General features: G+C 38.8%; 1 protein-coding gene and 1 pseudogene across 1 annotated transcript; both read right to left on the bottom strand.

The window, feature by feature from the left end:
* Positions 1-10,269: 10,269 nt before the first annotated feature.
* Positions 10,270-14,931, bottom strand: LOC117780349 (protein shuttle craft). Its single transcript, XM_034616839.1, is given in 9 exon segments — positions 10,270-10,731; positions 10,794-11,145; positions 11,780-12,619; positions 12,621-12,635; positions 12,637-13,254; positions 13,256-13,313; positions 13,316-14,237; positions 14,292-14,756; positions 14,852-14,931. Coding segments are annotated over 8 exon segments (3,231 nt in total). The 5' UTR covers positions 14,616-14,756; positions 14,852-14,931; the 3' UTR covers positions 10,270-10,629.
* A 4,378-nt stretch (positions 14,932-19,309) lies between these two features.
* LOC117780350 lies at positions 19,310-19,931 on the bottom strand (annotated as a pseudogene).
* Positions 19,932-20,523: the final 592 nt, after the last annotated feature.

Genomic DNA, 20,523 nt, shown 5'->3' with positions numbered 1-20,523 from the left:
CTGTTGTCTTCAAAAAAATTATATAGAATGAATGAGAGGAGAAAAATATAAACTGATAAGCGAGATTCTACAAATATCATTGAATTCTAACAATCGACAGTAAAGGGTTTTTTTTTTGGATTTTAAACTAAGATAAAAAGTTCCAAGAAAATTTCTAAGGATTAAGATTGTAAGACTTAGCTTGTTTCTTTAATTTAATAGTTAGAGTACACCTCTGTCTATATATAACTTAAACAGATTGATAACAAGAGAGAGAGAGAGAGAGAGAGAGAGGGAGAGAGACAGAACTAAAAAGTTAGTAAAAGATCCTGCTTATGGTATATTATTGTAGCGAAATATTTTTAAGAGGATTAATGATGCCTATTGTATTGCAAGACGTGCTATAAAATATATAACCTCAAGATATGAAATAGTATAAGTAAATTTCTAGATTTAAGTTTTTCGAAATCAAATCTTAGCTAATAAAGACACTTCTTTAATACCCTCTAGTACAGAATATTTCATTCATCTTTTTGCATTAAAGAATAGATTACATTTTCTTTTCATAATAATCGTCCGTTGACTTTGGCTAACATTATATTTATATATTTTGGTATTTTCTTTATTGTCATACAAGTATATTTATGTGTATTTTTGAATTTAAATGATTGAATTGGCAATGCCTTCCCTCCCGTCTAGGAAAGAAAAATTGTAGAGCGTAAGAGAGGTAGAAAGACTGAAAGAGAAATACAACTGACAAGCAGCCATTTGCAAAAATATGGAAATTACCTTTAATATGAAATGGCAGACAGAGTCAAACATTTTTTCACATTTCCACGCTGCCATCTAGATAGGCCGTAAAGAGCAGACAGCCAAACAGCCAAGTAGACGGACAGAACGACGGACGGACAGGCGTTCTATTTTATTTTGCTTTATGCCTTTATATTCTGTTTTGTGTTTACATAAAAGTGAAGTGAGGCAGATTGCGCTCGAGTGCGTTAATCAGCGCTTCTGGGCAGGGACACGGACAGGACCAAGACCAGGACCAGAAAAAGGGGGCACGGACATGGAAGAGGGACAGGGCGCGCTTTAAATCAACTTCAGCTAGGAACTTTACGTTGACTTTTTCTCTGCTGCTGGCGCTGCTGTTGGTCAGGGCTCTGACAAAACAGATTATACTGATTTCATGCTGGGAAAATCAAAAAATGAACGTGCGGCAATTTACATACTTAAGTTTTGCTTTGCCCTTCCCCCCTTACTCCATTGCCAATCCCCGCTTTACTAAACTCCCGGGGGTTGGCGCACGAATTTATTGGCCACATGTTTTGTGCTACCTTCGTGAGTTGTACAATTTGCCTTTTGACAATATGTATACGCATTATACTTTCTGAGTTTGGGATTACAAGGAATTTCCGGGGATTCCTTTTTAATTGAATTTCTTTCGGCTGTTTGTTGTCATTGTTGTTGTTATTATTATTGTTGTTGTCGTAGCTGCTTTGCATTTTTAGCTTTCTTTTCTTATTTATACCGAACCGCATTCCATGGCACCCACGTCAGATAATTAAAATGACCGTAGGGCAAACCAACGTTCATAGCATACATTTTGGGGCCGTCGGATTTTGCCAAGTGTTTTGATTGTTATGTGTTTATTTTGAGCGAAACGAACGGACTGTTTACACTCGATAATTTCCATAATAAGCACAAGCCCAGCAACATTAATAATCATATTATAATGAGCTGCTGAGCCATCCCATGACTCACTCTGAAAGAAAATACAAAAAGAAAGGCACAGCAAAAGAGACAAAGTAACATTAGAACACTTAAACACTTAGCTTCTTTCAATGCATTTAAGCAGAAACAGCTCAGAAAATGGTTCCTCGTCTCTAGCCGCCAACCTCAGAGGAATCACCACTCTAGTTTCCTCTCTCACTCTCTGCCATGGACAATCCAAAAGTAAATTTCTCCAAGTTCTATCATTATCTTCAGACGAATTATTAAAATCTAACTAATACATGGAAAATTTTTTAACTATTAACAAAGGATAATATTTATTTGGATAAAAAACGCAATAGTAAATATTATTTAAGGATATTCATTAATATTCAAGAAATTCAGAAATACTATAACACCGAGAATACTTGTTAACAGATTTAAAAAATTTTAAAATCAATTAATAAATAAAAAAAACATAAGAAACATTTTTAAAAAATAAATATATTTTGTATTTTGATAAAAATTATTGCAAAAGTGATTGTTTATGAACTCTCAAAAAAAAGTTTTAAAACCGTCAAATAGCTTAATACTTTCTGGAACAGTCCAAGAGCAGCTTGCATATGAGAGAGAAAGAGTTGAAGCTGTGAGAAAGTGTGTGTGTATTGCAGATTTCTTGTATACTCAGCATGTCTGCTGCATTTGTGTAAGTGAGTGCGTGTGTGTGTGTGTGTGTGTTGCTGTACCAGCTCTTGTTATTTTTATTGTAGCTCTGATTCGCGCTTTATTGCATTATAATTGAATCTTGAAGCGCACAACTAACGCAGGAAACGTTGGCTGACTGGTTGCTTTTCCCGTTCCCCGTTCCCCATTTCCCTTTCTGATTCGTCGTCGATGCCTTGGGGCAGCTGCCACCCTTCCCGCGCTTTGTCTGCCCACAGCTGCTGCACTTAATGCCAAGTGTTTAAAAAAAAGCGAAGTAATATTTACTTACATCCCTTGCCTCACTCTGCCCGCCTGACAACCAGGCATCCATCTATCTCACCTCCCTCACTGCTTTGCCAACCGTTCAGTGTTCAGTGTTCACCATTCTCCATTCACCTCGCACTTCTCACCTCACCTCACCTTTTCCTTACCGCTCACTTCACCGCTCATTTTGCTCATTGCCAGCGAAATGCAATAAAAATTGTTTTCCCATAGACGACGACGACGGCGACGAGCAGGCTAAGCAAATGTTGTTGGAAATGAGCTATAAAAACGGGAAATTGTATTTTACAGTAAATTTTTGCTACATACAAACTAGCTTAAGTCCTCGATTCACCTTCCCTATCCCTATCACCTTCCCCTTGCCACAACTACCCACTCCATGAGCTGCTCCTCCACTTGCACGTCAACGCCTTTCATGGGGCTGTCGCAGATAATCCGTTGCTGAGTTGGCTTGTCTTGACTTGGCTTGACATTGGCTTTGGGTCGACGCTCTGTTCCGTTAGGTTCAGCATGGTTCAGTATGGTATGGTATTTTTCCGTCCGCTTTCTGGCGTTAGTCTCGGATGCGTCTAACGTGGCTTATAAGCTGCCAATATTAAAATGATGACAAGTTTATGGCAAAAAGGCAACGAAAAAGGCAGCAGCAAAAATGCAATTCATGGCAAACTGATGTCTCGTGGCTTTATTTTCATTTAGCTGCATCTGCCTCTACCCCCGACATCCATGCCTCAAAACAGAATACAGAAAATTTCAGCAATGAGAATTATAAAGTAGTTGCCTCTGTTGCCTCCCCCTTAAATGATAAAAATTAAGGCTGGTCAGGCACTCTTGATATCAAAAAAGTAAACAATTTGTACACGGCTTTATAAGAAATAATATCCCTACAGACTGTATTAAACAATAAATTTTTTTGTGGACTGTTCATTTTTTATTTTTTTGTATTTTTATTTAATTTATATGTGGGTTTAAATATTAATAATAAAGAATACACACACTGGTTTGGATATATTTGAAACTATCTATGAATATTTTACAGACTGTTGAAACAATATCTTTTTTTATTTTTTATTTATTTTTATTTAAATCATTCAATGAAATTATATCCTAGCAGATTTTAAAAATTATTAATATTATTGTTATTATATTCAAGTTTTAATTTTAAATACTCCTAAAAAAATGTATAACTGACCTCAGTTATTGTTACATAAATAATTAATACATTAATATTTTTGTTTTATTATATTATGTAGCAAAAAATTAATTTGATTAAGTAAAGTGATAGCTTCAAATATATAATAGTCTTATAATATTTAACAACCACTCATTTCGTTGTTTTTCATTTCCGCTTGTCCCTTTACTAAAAGTGTTTCTAATTGGAACTTTTATTGTATTTAATATTTAATGGCATACTAAGAAACATTTTAATATTGAAGCACTGTCAATAGCTTTAAAATATATATACTCAATACATTTTTATTCAGACAAAATAAATATGTCGAAAATAGTTCATTCCTGCAAATTGTATTACTTTTATTTAAATTCCGTAACATATTATATTTTTTTTCTATCTTAGTTCGGTTTCTAGCCCCATTTTTGCAACGCTGGTTAAGTGGGCAAAGGGAAAGGTAGGAGAGTAAAAAGAAACATAAATAACTGCGCAGTGTTTGTGCCATTTTGGTTGCCACATTTGAATAAAATATGAATAAAACCCGAAATGCATTTAGTTGAAAGCGGGGAGGGAGGCAGGTATAGACAGCGTCGTTGAGGGGGCAGGCCATCAGTCGTTTGTTTCTTCTCTACCCCCTCCCGCTGCGACCAGTTTGTCACCTTTTCGCTTTCGAAAAGGTCTTACTGTAAGGCCGTGCCCGTCATCGTCGTGTGCTCATCCCCTTCCCTTCTGCCTTTCCGCAGCTCCTATTGACGCACAGTGGTCCAAAAGTCTTCAAATGTAAAAGTCTTGAAATGCACGAATATAAAATTTAAGTCGATTACCAATAATCCCAAAGGCTTATTACTTTTTTAAATTTATTAAGCAGATGTTAAATGCATATGTTTTAGCAGCTATTCCGCAATAATTTTCCACCTATTTCCTTCTTTTATTATTATTGTTTTTGTATTTAATAAAGACTTTTTTTATTAATCTAAACTAAATAAGTATATTTGAGTTATCTTAATGTAGATAAGTTTATGTGACTTAAAAGCACGTATATTAAAGTCCTTGTCAATATTTGACTAAAACTGTCACTTGTGCAGTAAATCATCGAAGAAAAGCATAAAGTAAAAGTGTAATAAAACTTATTTTTAGTTTAAAAGTGCAAGTCATTGTTGTTTCAAAATAAATATATTAACTTGAAGTAAACTTAATTTTTTTAAGTATATTTTTAAGGATTTTTTTTTAATGCTAGCACCTCCGTTTGGACCACTGTGCGACGTCACCTCCATCGCATACAGATACGATAATATTTGCATTCAGTTGTGCCTTTATCATTGTTGCAGTAGCTTTTTTATTTTGTCGTCAAAACGTCAGCGGCATCGTCGTCGTCGTCCTGGTTGTCCTCGTCTGGAGTTCGTTCAGGCGCAGCGTTCGCTTGGCTTAATTTTGGCTAGGGAAAAGTGCATAAAAAATCTGCGGCGAATTTGCAATTTGAATTCGACTGTGAGCCAGTTCCTAGTTCCCAGTGGCAGTTCCCTTCTTCCTGCTCGCCTGTCTCCTGTCTCTCGTCCTGGCTCTACATGTGCCTGTGTCGCTGTCGCCTTTATTGAGCCCAGAACATGAATTGGGCACGGGTCTGGTCTTGTCTGGTCTCTGGTCTATGGTCTATGGTCTTCGTATTCCCGTTTCTCGAGCGTCTTGACAGCCAGTCAGGCGGCTATTTAGGAAGTAATTTTCGCGCTTTCATCGCAACTTCTTTTTTCTACTTTTGTGTGTGTCTGTCTGTCTATCTGTCTGTTTGTGGTTGCTTTTGGGCACGTTATTCACGTTAGCCGTTATTTGAGCTGCCGCTTCCTCCCCGCTTACAGCTCAAATGCTGCTCGACAAGCGCCTTTAATGCATTTTTTAAAAAGCCAAATGCGCAAATTGAATGCGCCTCGCTCGACATTTCTGCGGTGTCCTGGCAGATGGGGCACGTGCGCTCCCAAACTCCCCAACGCAGGATAGAAGACATGCACAGAAGCCAGAGAGCATAGGGGAAAAGACAGAGGAGGAGATTGAGAAACACCGGCCGCAGAACGACACGCAGGCATAATTTTTGCTGCTGCACTCAAGCTTAATGAATATTTCAACAGTCATACTCTCGTCCATACATAAATACATAATACACATGTTATACTTCTGTATATACGACTATGTATGTAGGTAGGTAGGTAGGTGCATATGTATGAGTGAGTACTGTAGCATCAGTTAAATGTCATGCTAAATGAGCATCCAAATGTCGCCAGTCTACCTCGGATTTGTTTGCTCTTTGGGTGTGCATCAAAGTGTTCAAATTGGTTTACGAATTTACAATATGTTATATGAATATCAATAAGTCCATGAATTTCAATTGCATTTCAAAGTGCAACACTGCTCGACAAACTTATCCAAGGATCAAAGGATTTATTTAAGAGCGTAACCAGGATGAAAATGTATAGTTTAATCAATTTATTTGGTCACTATTCGGTTAACTTTTTAAACCGAAAATTAAATGATACAAATGAATGAATTTTAGATAAGAGGTTGTGGCGGACCTCGTGGTCCTTGTGCATTTGTGCAAAATAGTCGAGCTTGTGTCTAACAATCTCATTTCGGTATATCATATATAAGATATCAAACTTTTTAAGGATTTGGATGATACTGCATTTTTTAACTACGGACATTATGGGAAAACCAGACGTTGAAAAATCGGCCCTTAGAAAACTTAAAAATAAATTTCAGTTTTATTTTGTTTTTTTTAGCGAGATAGGTACTCAGTCTGTGAACCGATATACCTCATTTAGTGAATTTGTCAACAGGGTATTGCTGCGGTTAGCTTTGCTTTAATGTTGCGGCTGTGTTAAAAAGCATTAAACGAAAAGTCCATTTTAAAAAGAAATTGTAAAAAAAAAAAACAGAATTCATATTGTAAAGCCATTATAAGTTGATTGAACTGGTCAATTTTATGCTAGTACAACAACCGACCCTGTAAACAGAAAACTATTGCAATACCTTTTCTTAAAACGTATTAAATAGTTTACAGCCAAGTGCAAATGTATTAAATACGAATATATTTTCTCTTGGTTTCTATTTCATTTCCTTTGCGCCATCTTATAATTAAAATTGCACCTCATACCAGATTTTCATAGTCTCTTCTCACAACTGACCCAATCTGAACTCTTTCGACACCAAGCAAACTCCCTACATGAAGAACGTGGCCTACCCATTAGCCAGTATCATATGAGCCCCTTCCAGAGAACTGCCAACCACAATTTAATCTCTGTGGCATTATGTGCCCCAATCCTCAATCCACATTGCCCTGTAAGTCTTAGAGCATACTCAGAGCAGTCGCCCTCATCATCATATTCATTCTCATCCTTACTCGCTTCAGCTTCTTGCGTTTCCCCATTCTGAAGTTGTTTTTTCTCCTTTGTATTTGTTAATAAACTCCCAGGCAGACTAAATTCAAATTACGCACACATCTTAAGAGCAGGCAACTGAGACATAGATGAATACGGGGATGTTGCCAGTCATTTCGCTTATAGGCGGCTCATTATGTCAGGTCTATATTCATATACGTACCCCACTGCCACCATACTCCCCGGCACCCCCTTTGCCGTGTTTCCGTATGCGTGAGTGCGTTCGAGATGCTTGCCTAGCTCCACCTTGCTCCACCAGCTGCAGAGGATGACTCCTCCTGTTGACTTTGCTTGTCGTAACATTTCATCTTTATTTCGGCATTATTCCCATGGCGCCGCTTATTGTTTTCCGTGAAAATGGCAACGGCAATGGCAACAAATTAGAAGCGTACCCAACGCCCGAAACGAACGCAAACCAGCTAACATCAGACCGAACCAATTGGGCTGTCTCTAATTGAGGACACGAGTTCCTAAAGGATGCCTTGACTAACTTGCATTTCTTCCTTATAACAATTTCCATTTACTATATTGACTTGTCCTGCAAAGAAGATCAAATTACAGCTGAACTTTAGCGAAAAAGATTCAAATCATTCAATGAAATCACTTTTAAATGGATATCGAAAGAAATAATCTGTTTAATAACTGTTTTCTAATCTTTACTTTAAGTTTTTAAAATAATATACTCTCAAAATATCATGTGTAATACCTAAGGCTTAAGTATTCAAGCAATATAAAAGATAACTAGGCCGAAACAACCGAAGATAGTTGAACTCAGTTAAATATACTAACCATCAAACATACATAAACATATGAAAATTTAACATTTATAGACTAACATAATTTAAAGAATAATCACTGCGGACGGCAGTTCGCGTTAGTGACGAAAGCATCACGAAGGGTGCGAAAGGCGACTAACACTATATACAGCTAAGTTGCAAAGTTTGCTACGACTGTCCGATCAGATCGAGTTATATACTGATCGAAAGGTTTAGTCCTAACTTACAAAATGGCATACTAAAACTTTTTCTAACTAACCTGGGTCATGAGATACGGGGGTGTAAGTGGGAGGGAAAAAATATAGATGATTGCAGCTAATGAAGCTGTTGGTGCCTTTTGGTAACATTTTTTATTTTTCAAAAATTCTACTTAGTCGATTGATACCTCAATCACCCAAATCCCATAACTGGTTCAAAAGATAAATAAATTTGAAAATTTTAGTGGACTTCTCAAATTGAAATGAAAAGTCAGTTTGTTTGTCTGGTTGCATCAAGGCGCTAAAGAAGCTTAAATGTAATGATGGGGATTTATTCCTTTTCGAAAATCTAGAAATGTTTGTTCTACGACTTTTTGAAAAAACCGCTAGTTTAGCGGGAAAGCGCTAAATCCCGCTAAAATTGAAACCTCAACAGTTTCCAAACCATAAAAGCTACCGATATGTTCTATATATCATTGGAAAGGTGTGATTGAGGGCTTTTATGCTTACCTTTAAACTTTATAGTATAATTGGCATTCGGCACTGCGTTAAAAGTAATTTTTATGTACAAAGAAGCTCACCCTTTTTGCTCACAGTGCACAATGCCAATTTTCGCCTTTTTTTTTATTAATTTATATTTTTATTTAAAATTTTTAGATTAAACTGAATTTTGTTCGTCACAAAATTGGATATCAGAAATTTTGGGGCTAGAATTTGCTTTCGTCACTAGACTTTTACCTCGTGTAGAGGTTTTTTTGTGGGATTGAATTAACAGAAGATATGTATATTAACATAAAATTAATTAACATAACATTCATATAACATGTCTATATAAATTATACTATGTTAATATAACATTGATGTAACATGTATTAATAAAATTATGTAATGTTATTATAACATTAACATGTGTACCTGCTGTTACCCCCACCCCTCCAGACTGTGCGTACCACGGCTTGCAAATCGCAACTTATTTGCTTAATATATTCGTTGTTTATTATCCGATCGATTTTCAGCATACATCATAAAGATAGTAATCTATACGTGTGCTGAATTTGAAATCTCTACCTATTAAATTGGCCTTGTAATTGGATATTTTATTTTTTTGTCGAATACAGGAAAGTTGGTGGGCGTGGCAAAGTTCTAAAGCAAACTTGATCTGCGTGCGCAACATAGCAGTATTGTCACGAATTCGGTAGCTCTAGCTCTTATAGTCTCTGAGATCCAGGTTATTATATGTCCTCCATCTGTCATATTTCCTAAAATATCTTCTCTGTTTATTAACCGATCTCGATGAAATTTTCAGCAAACCTCACCCCTGTGCCTAGTCTCAAGACTGCAGCTTTAAAATTGCTTTTGTTATTAGGTTTTGATATCATTTACGTGGGCGTGGCCAAATTTTAAAATAAACTTGATATAGGTCAACATCCTCGGAGTATTGTTACCAAATTTGGTTGCTCTAACTCTTATAGTAAATGTGTTCAAAGTATCGAACCATAATTGTCACGAATCTAATAGGCTCTAGTACCCATTTTTTGGTACCGAGCTAAAAACAAGGGGGCTCAGCCCCCTGCACGCTTCGCTCGCGGTGCTACAGTCGATCATACTCGACTGTCGGGAACCCTGTACTTACTACGGAAAAGCTAAGACAGATAAAAATTAATAAGAAAACCCTGAGCCCAGGAATTCAGAACTCACTACTTGGCACGAAATAAAATTTTTCATACTAAAAATTGATTTTCGCCCGGTAGATCCAATAACAGCTATAAGATGTAATAGACAAATTTTAACCACCTTTTGGATTTAAGTGCATATCCTATTATATGGCAACTCATCTTTGTGTAATTAAAGCTCGGAGACTTCTTTATCTTTTATACACCTACATCCATGAATAAATAGTAACACTGTTGAAATTCAGAGAGATGTGCTTAAAAAAATTTTGTAATATGTATTAATAGGATTTTAGCTTTCTACATGTCCAAAAATTAACTTGAAAGAGCATACTTACATTTGTTAAAAAATCTTTGTTTTTTTTTCTGTTTCATACCTTTCATTTGATTTTATTCTGTATACGCAACGTAGTCAAAGGATTCAGTTTTACATAAATTCATCGTACAACAGTTGATTAACAGTTTGCTTTCGCTTTCTCGTTTACGTGTTTGTTTAATTCTTCAATTGCTAATTTACTTCGTTTACTCTACTTCCTTTTGGTATATCCTCTATTATAATTTCAACAATTTCCATGCAACAATTGTTTTAAAGTTTTAGTATTGTTCAGGCTCTTCCTACAATGTTACAATGAAAAGAAAACCTAAACCCTTGAAAATGGTATTGTGTATTGTCTTCGCGACATCAACGATAAACATATATGAACAGTTTAGAGTCTGCTACTTCTTGAGACTCCAGGCATTATTATTGGGAACTGGAACGCGACGTTGCCCGGATTCGCGTGCCAAAACCTCCATGATGCTTGTGGCGGGCAACCAACACTGCGTTAGAGATGAGATTAGTTCAAATTTAAATATAAATATAAATAAGAAATTTTACTTACGCGCTCCTTGTGTGCCGTAGCAACCACATTGCGGTTGGGCTCCTTGTCGTAGGAGACGGACTCAACGCCAAACACTTCGCACAGCTCGTGCACCAATTGACGCTTCTCACGATTCATGGTGGGAAACGAGTGACTTCTTGACTTTTGCTTGCTCTCCTTGGCCAGCTTCACCAAGTCGCTTAATGTTTCATAGACGCTCTTGGTTAAGGCCGGATTGCGCTTGGCAAATCCACGTGTGAATTCCGAGTACTTGGTAAGTGACTTTAATTGAGTGTCCGGATTACGCGACTGCAAACCGATGGCCAAACGGCGATTGCGCTCCAGTAGTCGACACTCCTCATTGCAATCCAGTCTGCAGAGAGAAATTTATATATATGAATGGTAAAAAGATTTAAGTTTTATTGGTTCGAGTAAATGAAAATTCAATCTGAAGTTGAAGTTAAATTATTAATATATTATGTAAATTTAAGATTCATTCATTTTAGCCATACAAATATTAATAATTTGAAAAAGGAGAATGTGATCTAAGTTCTTGGATATGATCTTTATTCAATTTCAGGACTTTTGCATAAAGTCCACCTTTTTATTTATCTCTTGAACAACTGTCGAGCTTATTGTGCGGTCGTGATAAAATTGTATGGCCGCATTGAAACCAGGATTATCAAGCCATAACTTGATCTACATACCAAGTTTTGTGTCTCTAACTCATGTAGACTCTGAGATCTATGTATTAATACAGGTGAATGAACATTAATGGCTATATCGACTCAATTGTCGATGCATATTAAAAATATATTTATCTTGGGTCGTCTGTCATGTCTTCCTCTGCTTGTTACACTAATTTTTCCTTCGACAAACTCAATAGACACTTTGTACTTCTGAAGCTTAAAATCAAGCTACAATAAATTATAGATGATTAAGTGAATTGTGATAGTTATTTTTTTCCGAACTGAAGCATTATTTGAGTTGAGATCTTTTATACTCACGTTTTATTTGATTTGATGGTTTTGGTGGGCGCCAGAATCTCGCTTAGTTCCATGTAGTTGCCCCGAGACATCTCGGCCATGGACGAAGCCAGCTGGGCGGTGGCAATGCGACTGTGCTCCCTGGCCAATTCCTGGCAGCTTCGATTCTGCTTGCGATTGCCGCACTCACACTGCACCTCAACGAGCTCCTTGCACGGCGTTTCTGGGCAATCGCTGTCGTGGCAAGGTGCAGCACACTTGTGTCCACAGAGCACGCGTGGCTTGGTGCAGCTCTGGCGGCACAGTTCGCCTGCCTGCTGGCAGTCGCCCTCGTGACAGGCTCGGATGCACTTGTGGCGTCCACAGGCTAATGGTTTGCCACAGGCGAGGCCACAGCTGAAGCTGCCCTGGGAGCAGGGAATGGTCTTGCGCTGCTCGTGGTTGCCGTGACACCACTTCGTGGTGAACATCATGCAGGGCGGGCAGGTGGCCGCCGCATGGCAGTTGTGCTGCGGTGGATGCTCACAGCCGTGGGTGCGGGAGCACGGACGCTTGCAGATGGGCTTCTTGGTGCCACATGGCACAGGTGGATAGATGACCTCCGCACCGCACTCGCAGTAAAGCTCCTCGAAGCTGCTGCGATAGCAGGGCGGGCAGTTGCCACGATGACACGGCTGATCGCATTTGTGGCGTCCGCAGCTCAAGGTGCGGTTGCAGGGCAACGGACAGGCGTGATCGATGTCGATGCAACACTCGGCGTTGCACTTGTGCTTGCCACAGCTGCGCTTCTTGGTGCAACGACGCTTGCAGCGGGCGTCATCCGCTCGCGTCGACAGCTGGCGACACTTGATCATCTGGTCCATGGCCACAACGGCATGACGGCCGTTTGCTTCGTGCAGGGCGGACATTGCCCCAAGTGGCACTTGCTGGTGCACTGATGCGGATGCGCCGGCTTGCCACAGCGCAATGTCTTGCCACAGACGCCTTCGCACGTGGGCACGGGATCAAGGCTGCTGCGCTGCTCCGACGCCACGGGCAGCTTGCCACACGGACAGCTGGTGATTTGCGAGGGACTCAGCTTGCAGGGACGGCAGGCGCCGGCGTGGCATGAGTCCTTGCACTTGTGATTGCCGCAGGGCAACGGCTTTCCACAGCACTCCTTGCACGAGTAGTTACGCTTGTCCTGACTCTCCCGGGTGCACTGTACCTCGCGCTGCTGCTTGCCACAGTGGCAGTTCTGCTGCACTTGCTCCCCGCAAGGCTCACACTTGCCGACATGACAGATCTGCTGGCAACGATGCTCGCTACAGTTGAGCAGCTTGTCGCAGATAGCTTCACACTGCAGCGGCTGCTTCATGGCGCACTGCATCAGCTTGTTGGTGCGTCCACAGCCGCAGCTGCGACTCACATTCGCCTGGCACGGCGGACATGGCCCCGGATGGCAGAGCAAGGTGCAAGCATGGCTGCAACCCTCGACACGGCAACAAAGTTCGCCAGCTGTGCGCCAGTTCGGTGCGCGTCAACGGCGGATTCTTCAGCTTGCCACAGAAGCAAGATACTCGCGTGGCAGCTCCTCTAGCACATTCTGGCAGGCTGGACATCTCCAGCCCTCGGCTGACTTTGAGCTGCTCGCCCAGGTAATGGTGCGCTTGAGATGCAGCACATGGTAACAGTTCTGGCACGACCAGGTGCCATGATGTGCCTTGATCTGCTCCACACACACTAGACACTCCAGACGACGCTGCTCAATGTCCTCATCAGTTTCTCCCGTTTCTCCCGCTGCTGGAGCGCGTCTCGGCGAGATCTGTTGATGATGCTGATGTTGTTGTTTCTCGGGCGAGGGATGTGCGCTATCGTTGCTATTGCTGGTGTCCAGTTCCTCGTTGGCACGTGGATAACCATTGATGCGATCCCGATTGCGATTCCAATCATCGCGACGCTTATTGCTGCGATGATTATCGTAGCGCTGTTGCTTCTGCGGCTTTTTTCGATCATAACGATCCTCGTTGCGTTCAGGTCGATCCTCTCGATAATCGTTGCGTCGCTGCTGGCGACTGTGAGTCCCATTCGGTTTAGGCAGCCTTTGATGGTGATGTTGCTGATGCTGTTGTTGTTGCTGTTGTTGTTGATGATGATGATGATTGTTTGTTGACGCCTCGTTGACTGTCTCATTGTTTGACTCTCTGGCAGTGCTGTTGTTGTTGGTTCTACTGTTGCTGGACGTGGACGAGATTGGAGTCGACTCCTGACCAGCATCTGCATTCAGACTAAGTTTGGCAAAGTTGGGCACAAATTCAGGTGCCGATGCCTGCAGCTTGGAGGTGCTGAAATCAAAGCCACTGGCTGAGGCAAAGGGATTATTGCCAAAAGGTGAGTACAGATTGGGATAAGCACTTGGTGCATCATAATTATTAGCAGAGACGCCTCCGTTGGCACCTGCATCGCCATTTACGTAACAGAGAAGAGACTGTGCTTGCACCTGGAAACCGATGGACATTAATAAACAAACGACTGACAACTGCTGGATGCATACACCACCGAAACTGTTGCTGCCGGAGGAGGAAGAGGTGGAGTTGTTGCTGTTGGGCAACAGTCCAAAGGCACCGCCGCCACCTCCAATGTTGTAGGCCACATTGGAGCTGGCCAAATTATGTTGTGTGATAAACTGACTGAAATTCACATAGTTGTTATTATTGTTGCCGCTGGCTGCGGCTGCGACTCCGGCTGCTACTGAGGTAAAAGCAGCGCTGTCGCCATTACAGGCAGAAGCTGACTCATCCCGGTTTAAACCTGCAGATCCGTTCATCATCTGCTGTTGTTGTTGTTGTTGCTGTTGCTGCTGCCAATACTCGGCCATGTCTCGTGGCTGCTTTTGTTGCTGATTAGCTAAAATCAGTGTGTTTCTCTTTTCGCTCGCACTCTACGCCGCTGCTGCCCACGCTGGCGAAAAGTTGATCCGAATTATCGTGTGAGTTGTGAGTGTCTCTTGTTTCCGCGCCTGCAAGCAAACAAGAATGGAATGTTTAGCAATGCTGTGCGTAAGCCTATGGCAACTTAAAGCATTTGATTTCACAACAATTTGTAACAATTTACCCGAATTTTGTTAATTGTCTCCGTTCGAAAAAAAAAAAACAACTAAAGCCACACTGCATGCGCGTGTGTGAGTGTGACGGCTATACTGCGTGTGAGTGTTGCTGACGTGCACTGTTACCTTTCACAGATGGTATCACAGAAGTAACGAGTCATCGTCTGTTAAATGAGGAGCGATACTGTTTTGAGGAGGAGCAAACTTTTCATTGGGATATTAATCCATTCACTGATGCCTACTTAGCTATTTTCGAAGTTAGATTGCAAGTAAATTTTCAAATTTGTTATTTGCCGGAAATCTGATTATTAAAAACATATATTTGGCTAACTTTTGCTATTAGTATTTTTCCTAAAACTATGCAAAACTAATATCATCTTAAAAGCTGCCTGACCAAAAAGGTGGCAGCGCCAGCAATAACATTTCATGCTTACCGAAAGATTTCGATTCTGTCGATAGTATTTTATTTAACATATGTGCAGCCCTTCTCGTAATGTGTATAAATTTCAAATAGATGATATTAACCCTCTAACAGCCAAAATCGAAAAAGACATTCAAAATATTTATTGATATTTATTTTATAAGCTTAAGTTTTAAATTTCAAATTTTCCCGTCAGGTGCAAAATACTGAAGAACGTCAGTAGACGGTCTTGTCGGTTTGAGCGGAATAAAATATGGCCGTTCGCTCGCACGCGACTTTTGGCGATAACTTTTGCTTCTAAAGTGTTTTTTTTTTCAGTTGGTAATCACTTATCTAACTATAATAATATGCAATTAACTTAAATTTTAGTGACTATTATAAAATATATACATTTATAAGCAGTTTTAAATGAACAATTGCTTGAGATGACCGTTACTATGTTATATGTGGAAAATCCTTTTCACAGGTATTTTGTTTTAAGTTAGATGTCATAAAATATACTTATTTTTGTAATGGTAGTCATAAAAAGAATTTTGGGAGACTGATTTGTATAAATTGAGCATTCACTTCTAAAAAATACTGACCATATGTATCTCTTTCCTTTTATCTGATATCAGATGAGCAGCTCGCTTATAGTGATTGCTAAGCCGGCTATTAGGCTATTTCCGTGACCACTCACATTTGCCACATTTGCTCACATTTGAATGTGCCTCATATTTGGCTTCCACGACCAAATGTGAAACTGTTAAGACACTTAAAGCAAAGCAGCTGTTCGGCTTCTGTGCACAAATTATAAAAAGCAGACAATAATAACATTTTATTATTTATTATGATATTATAATTGGCGAAAATTTAATGCCTACCGATTTTATTGATGAAAACAGCTGGTTAAGGTGATAATTGCTTTTTTTTAAGAGTTTATCGATAAACATCGTGTGTTCGATAAAAAAATACTGAAATTCACAGGGTCGAATGACAAAAAAATTGGCTCATTCATTATGAATGAGCCAAAATGACCATTCGGATTTTGTACTGAAATGAAGTCCACATTTCGGCCAAAATGATGAAAATGGCGTCGAATGAGCCAAATGTGCTGTCGTGGAAATAGGCTATAAGTCATTTCATGCCATTTCCTTAAAGGAAACAAGTCCTTTTGCTATTTTTGTAAGGAACTCAGCTTGCTTCAGCTGCTCTGTGATTGTAAAGCTTGAGTTGGAAATTTTCTATGCAAGAACCTTGTATAATATATTTGCATTAGTGGCATTCATGCTCACGATTTTATAGAAAAGTCACTCATTATATAGTAGAATAGCTTTCTTAATGTTTCTGCTCTTCGTCCTTAGATTGTTTCTGCCATAAGACCGTCCATCAAAGGGACTCTATCTAATGTGATTTTGTATTCCTCATTTATTTGGAGGCAACTGATTTCTATATATTGCTTTTGCGTCTTACCATAACGCAGTGCTTTAGCTCTTTCCTCATTGGTAGTGGGTCTGAGGAGTGGTGATATCCTAACATATACAGATGCCAGCCTACTTGTACTTGTTAACTTTCCACAATACCGAATATATGAAAACTCCTTAAATCTTGGAGCAGAACTCGGCGGGAAGTTGACTGGATTTGAGGACTAGTTGGTTCAAGTATGGGCAATGAAGATCGAATGCTTTAGAAAGGCTTGAACCATGCAGTTGTTGATGAGGATAGTTCTTCTATATCGATGGGTATAAGACCAATGAATGAGAGGCTTAAATCTTGAAGAAATGCATCGGAATTATCATTTTCAATAATTTTCAAATTTTCGAATAGTTGTCGACAACATAATCGGAGTCCCATCACTATTAAAACTGCTAAACATGTCATCGCTTCTACAGAATCTATCAACCTAAGCAGTTGTTCATTTAAAATTGCTAAATTACTATATTTATAAATAATAAACACTTAAATTTAAATTTAATAGTTATATTAGTGATTACCCACTCAATAAAAACTTAAGAAGCAAAAAATAGCAAAAGTTATCGCCGAAAGTAGAGTGCGATATTCCCTTGTGATGCAAGCGAATGGCCATATTTTTTCCGTCTACAGACGGTGTTCAGTTTTTCGCTTTTTATACTTCTAGTTACACTGTTCTATTTATTTTTTTACAAAACATTAAAGAATAATATCACATACTATCAGTCTAATTTACAAATCGATAGTCAATATATTTTTTTTGGCGATTGAAATTGCAATCTATTTGGTCATAATTAAATTTGGTATTTTTCACAATTTCAATGTTAAACAAAATTCTGTAAAACGACTCATCGCAAAATAATCATATACATTTTAAAAATCAGAAAAACCGTCTACAGACGGTCATACCCGTTAGAGGGTTAAAACTAGTCGGAAGGGCTATTGAGGGTTTTGCGACTATAGGATACCCGTTACTAATTTAGATATAAACATTACTGGAAGCATTCAGAGTTAACAGTTAAATTGTTGATAAACATTTAAAGCAATAAATAATTTAAAAGTCCTTTAGGGTAATAAATATCGAATATGAAACTCGACAAAACATTTTATTAATTGACTATTCGTAGTTGATAATAATTGAAATTTACATTAATACGTATTTAATTTTTCTAATGTGTACACTCAGTTGCAGTAAATAGAATTGCACTATGATGTCTGTATATAGTTGTCGGCGCTCCTACCTACTGATGTTCTCGAAAAGTTCAATTCCATTAAAAATGAGAATGCTTTTGAATAATCTGCTCGTTAAACCAAAATTGAAAACTTTTAATAGTTTTTCCAAAGAAACTCTATGATTTAAGTTAACTGAACCTTATCTCTTTAAGAACGCCCAGGCTCCATTGACGAGGCCATCAGAATTGTCTATATTGGCTAATACCATATATGTTGTTGTTCACGTTAGTAACAACTTTAGGTTAAATAAAGGGTTTCCGAACAAGAGCGCAGGACTTAAATTTTATTAATAAGAGTGAAATGGGAATTTTTTTTTACATTATTCACGTAGATACTAAGCGGTTGGAGAATATAGTCTTCAACGGAACAAAGTTGTAGCATTGTAAAAACACATTACAAAAACGGTAAAAGTTTTGCAAGAACAGTTCACCAACTACGTCAAGCTTTCGGTCATAATTGCATCAAATAACAATTAGGCTTTTAAAAATTTGACACCAAGTTAACACTGATGGCTGAGAAGATCCTGGTTCGTGTCGGTCAATTAAAAATATAGCAACAGTAAGGGAATCTGTGGCAGGGAATCCAGGCTTCCATTCGATATTGTGGGCATAAATTTAACATTTCCAGAAGAACTATGCAGCGAGCACTATGGAGCATCAAATTAATAAAATCTCTGTAAAATTCGTATTAACAAAATAGTGGAAACTTTAAATTCCGCGCTCTTTTTATGCACTTCTTAAATTTTAAGAATGTATAAATGCGGTCTGAAATATGTAATAATAATTCTTGTGGATATTATGAAGTAGGATGCTAGATAATAATTTATATTGTTATATTCGAAAAAATTTATTATCTTAAAAACTGCGACGCTGGTGTTTTTTAGACCCCGTACTTAAAAAAGTACAGGGGCTTACTAAGTTTGTTTTAAAGAATATGTGCGTAACATTATTGCAAGCAGATCAAGTTTATTTCAAAATTCGGCCACGTCCCCTTAATCGCCCTCAAATCGAAAAAAAAATTTAACATCCAAATTATAGGAACAATTTAAAAGCTTTCTTTATAGTTAGTACGGGGTCTTCGACAGTCAAGCATACTCGACTGTAGAACCGCGAGCTAAGCGAGCAGGGGCGGATATTGGGTGGTGTAATAGGGCTAGTTACACTGGAAGCGATAAGACCGCGGAATGAAACACTCCATTTAAAAAAAAAAAACAATAAAATATATGGCATATTTTTCTGAGTGTAATGTTGGGCAGTCTTAATACTGCTAACACTCTGGTGTGAGTGTGTGTGTCTTGGCAATAGTTCAAGCAAATACAATATATCTTTTGCCTTATTTTTTTAAGTAACAGGTATAAAACTGCTTAAAGCTTTTGGCGATTTATTTGACGTCTTACATCGAATATACCCGCTTTTTAACTTATGTCTTTGGTATACAGATAAATTGCCACAATCATGCCATATAGACCCAGAACTTCTGCGAATATCAGAATGAGAATCATCCCGATAAACAGACGTGGCTGCAGAGCCGTATTACGAACGCCCACATCGCCCACAACGCCAATGGCATAACCGAGGCCAGTCCGCACATGCCCACTGATAATCCTGCTGCCAGATGTACATATCCCTTGGCTATCGGATAAGTTTTTGCAGAATCCAGTTGTCCGGCGATTAGCACTGACACGACCAAACCATAGATTGCGATAATTCCCGCCATCACAATGGGTATAATAGACTTCATGATCAGTTCGGGCCGCATAACTGCCGTGGCCGCAATTCAGTTCCGGAGATTGCTGTTCCATAAGCAGCACCAAACGAGGATAATACCATGGCAGCAGCCACGCCCATAATTCCATAGAATGGTCCATACGGCGGAAATCGAACAAGCTCCTTAATCGCAGCATTATTGTCCACACTATCGAAAGGAGAAGCTTTCCAAGAGACTTCTGAACTCATTTTCTATATTTCTTTTTTTTTTTTTTTATTTAACACATAAATCACATGCATACGCAATAGTAACTAGTTACGACTAACTTGACAGAAATTACGTAGATATACTGCTAAAAAAAATTTTAGAATCTAAAACTAAATTGAGACAATTTACAATTGATTAAGACAATTTACGAGTAAATAAAATCAAGTTGGCTTAGACCGCATTTATGAACACTTTCGCGGTTTATCGCGAGAAGTGATTAAGTTAAGTTTTCCTAAAATTTATGTCTATTATTTTTAGTATCAGTATAAACACTAAGCGATTTACAATTTATCACAAAGCTGAATCCACTAATAAAAATTATTGTAAGTCAAGACAATTTGGGTTTAATCAGGTGCATGTCAAACATCAGTGATTTAACAGTGAGTGCAGTTACTCAAATGGTACTTCAATCTTCAGTTACTGTAATTGCCGTAAAGCTCATGTTAAGTTGCTGCTTCATTGCAGCTTAAAATGTTCTCAGGTTGCTTAACAGCGTTTGTTGTGCTGGCGGAAATGCGGAAGTCGCAGCGGCAGCTTGTGCGGCAAATGAAGGCGGGGGAAGAGTGAAGCTTGGAGTTGCAGGCATGGCTAGCGCGAGTGTTG

This window comes from Drosophila innubila, assembly GCF_004354385.1.
Source record: "Drosophila innubila isolate TH190305 chromosome 2L unlocalized genomic scaffold, UK_Dinn_1.0 4_B_2L, whole genome shotgun sequence".
Classification (NCBI taxonomy): domain Eukaryota; kingdom Metazoa; phylum Arthropoda; class Insecta; order Diptera; family Drosophilidae; genus Drosophila; species Drosophila innubila.
This window is presented reverse-complemented; position numbering and strand designations above follow the sequence as displayed.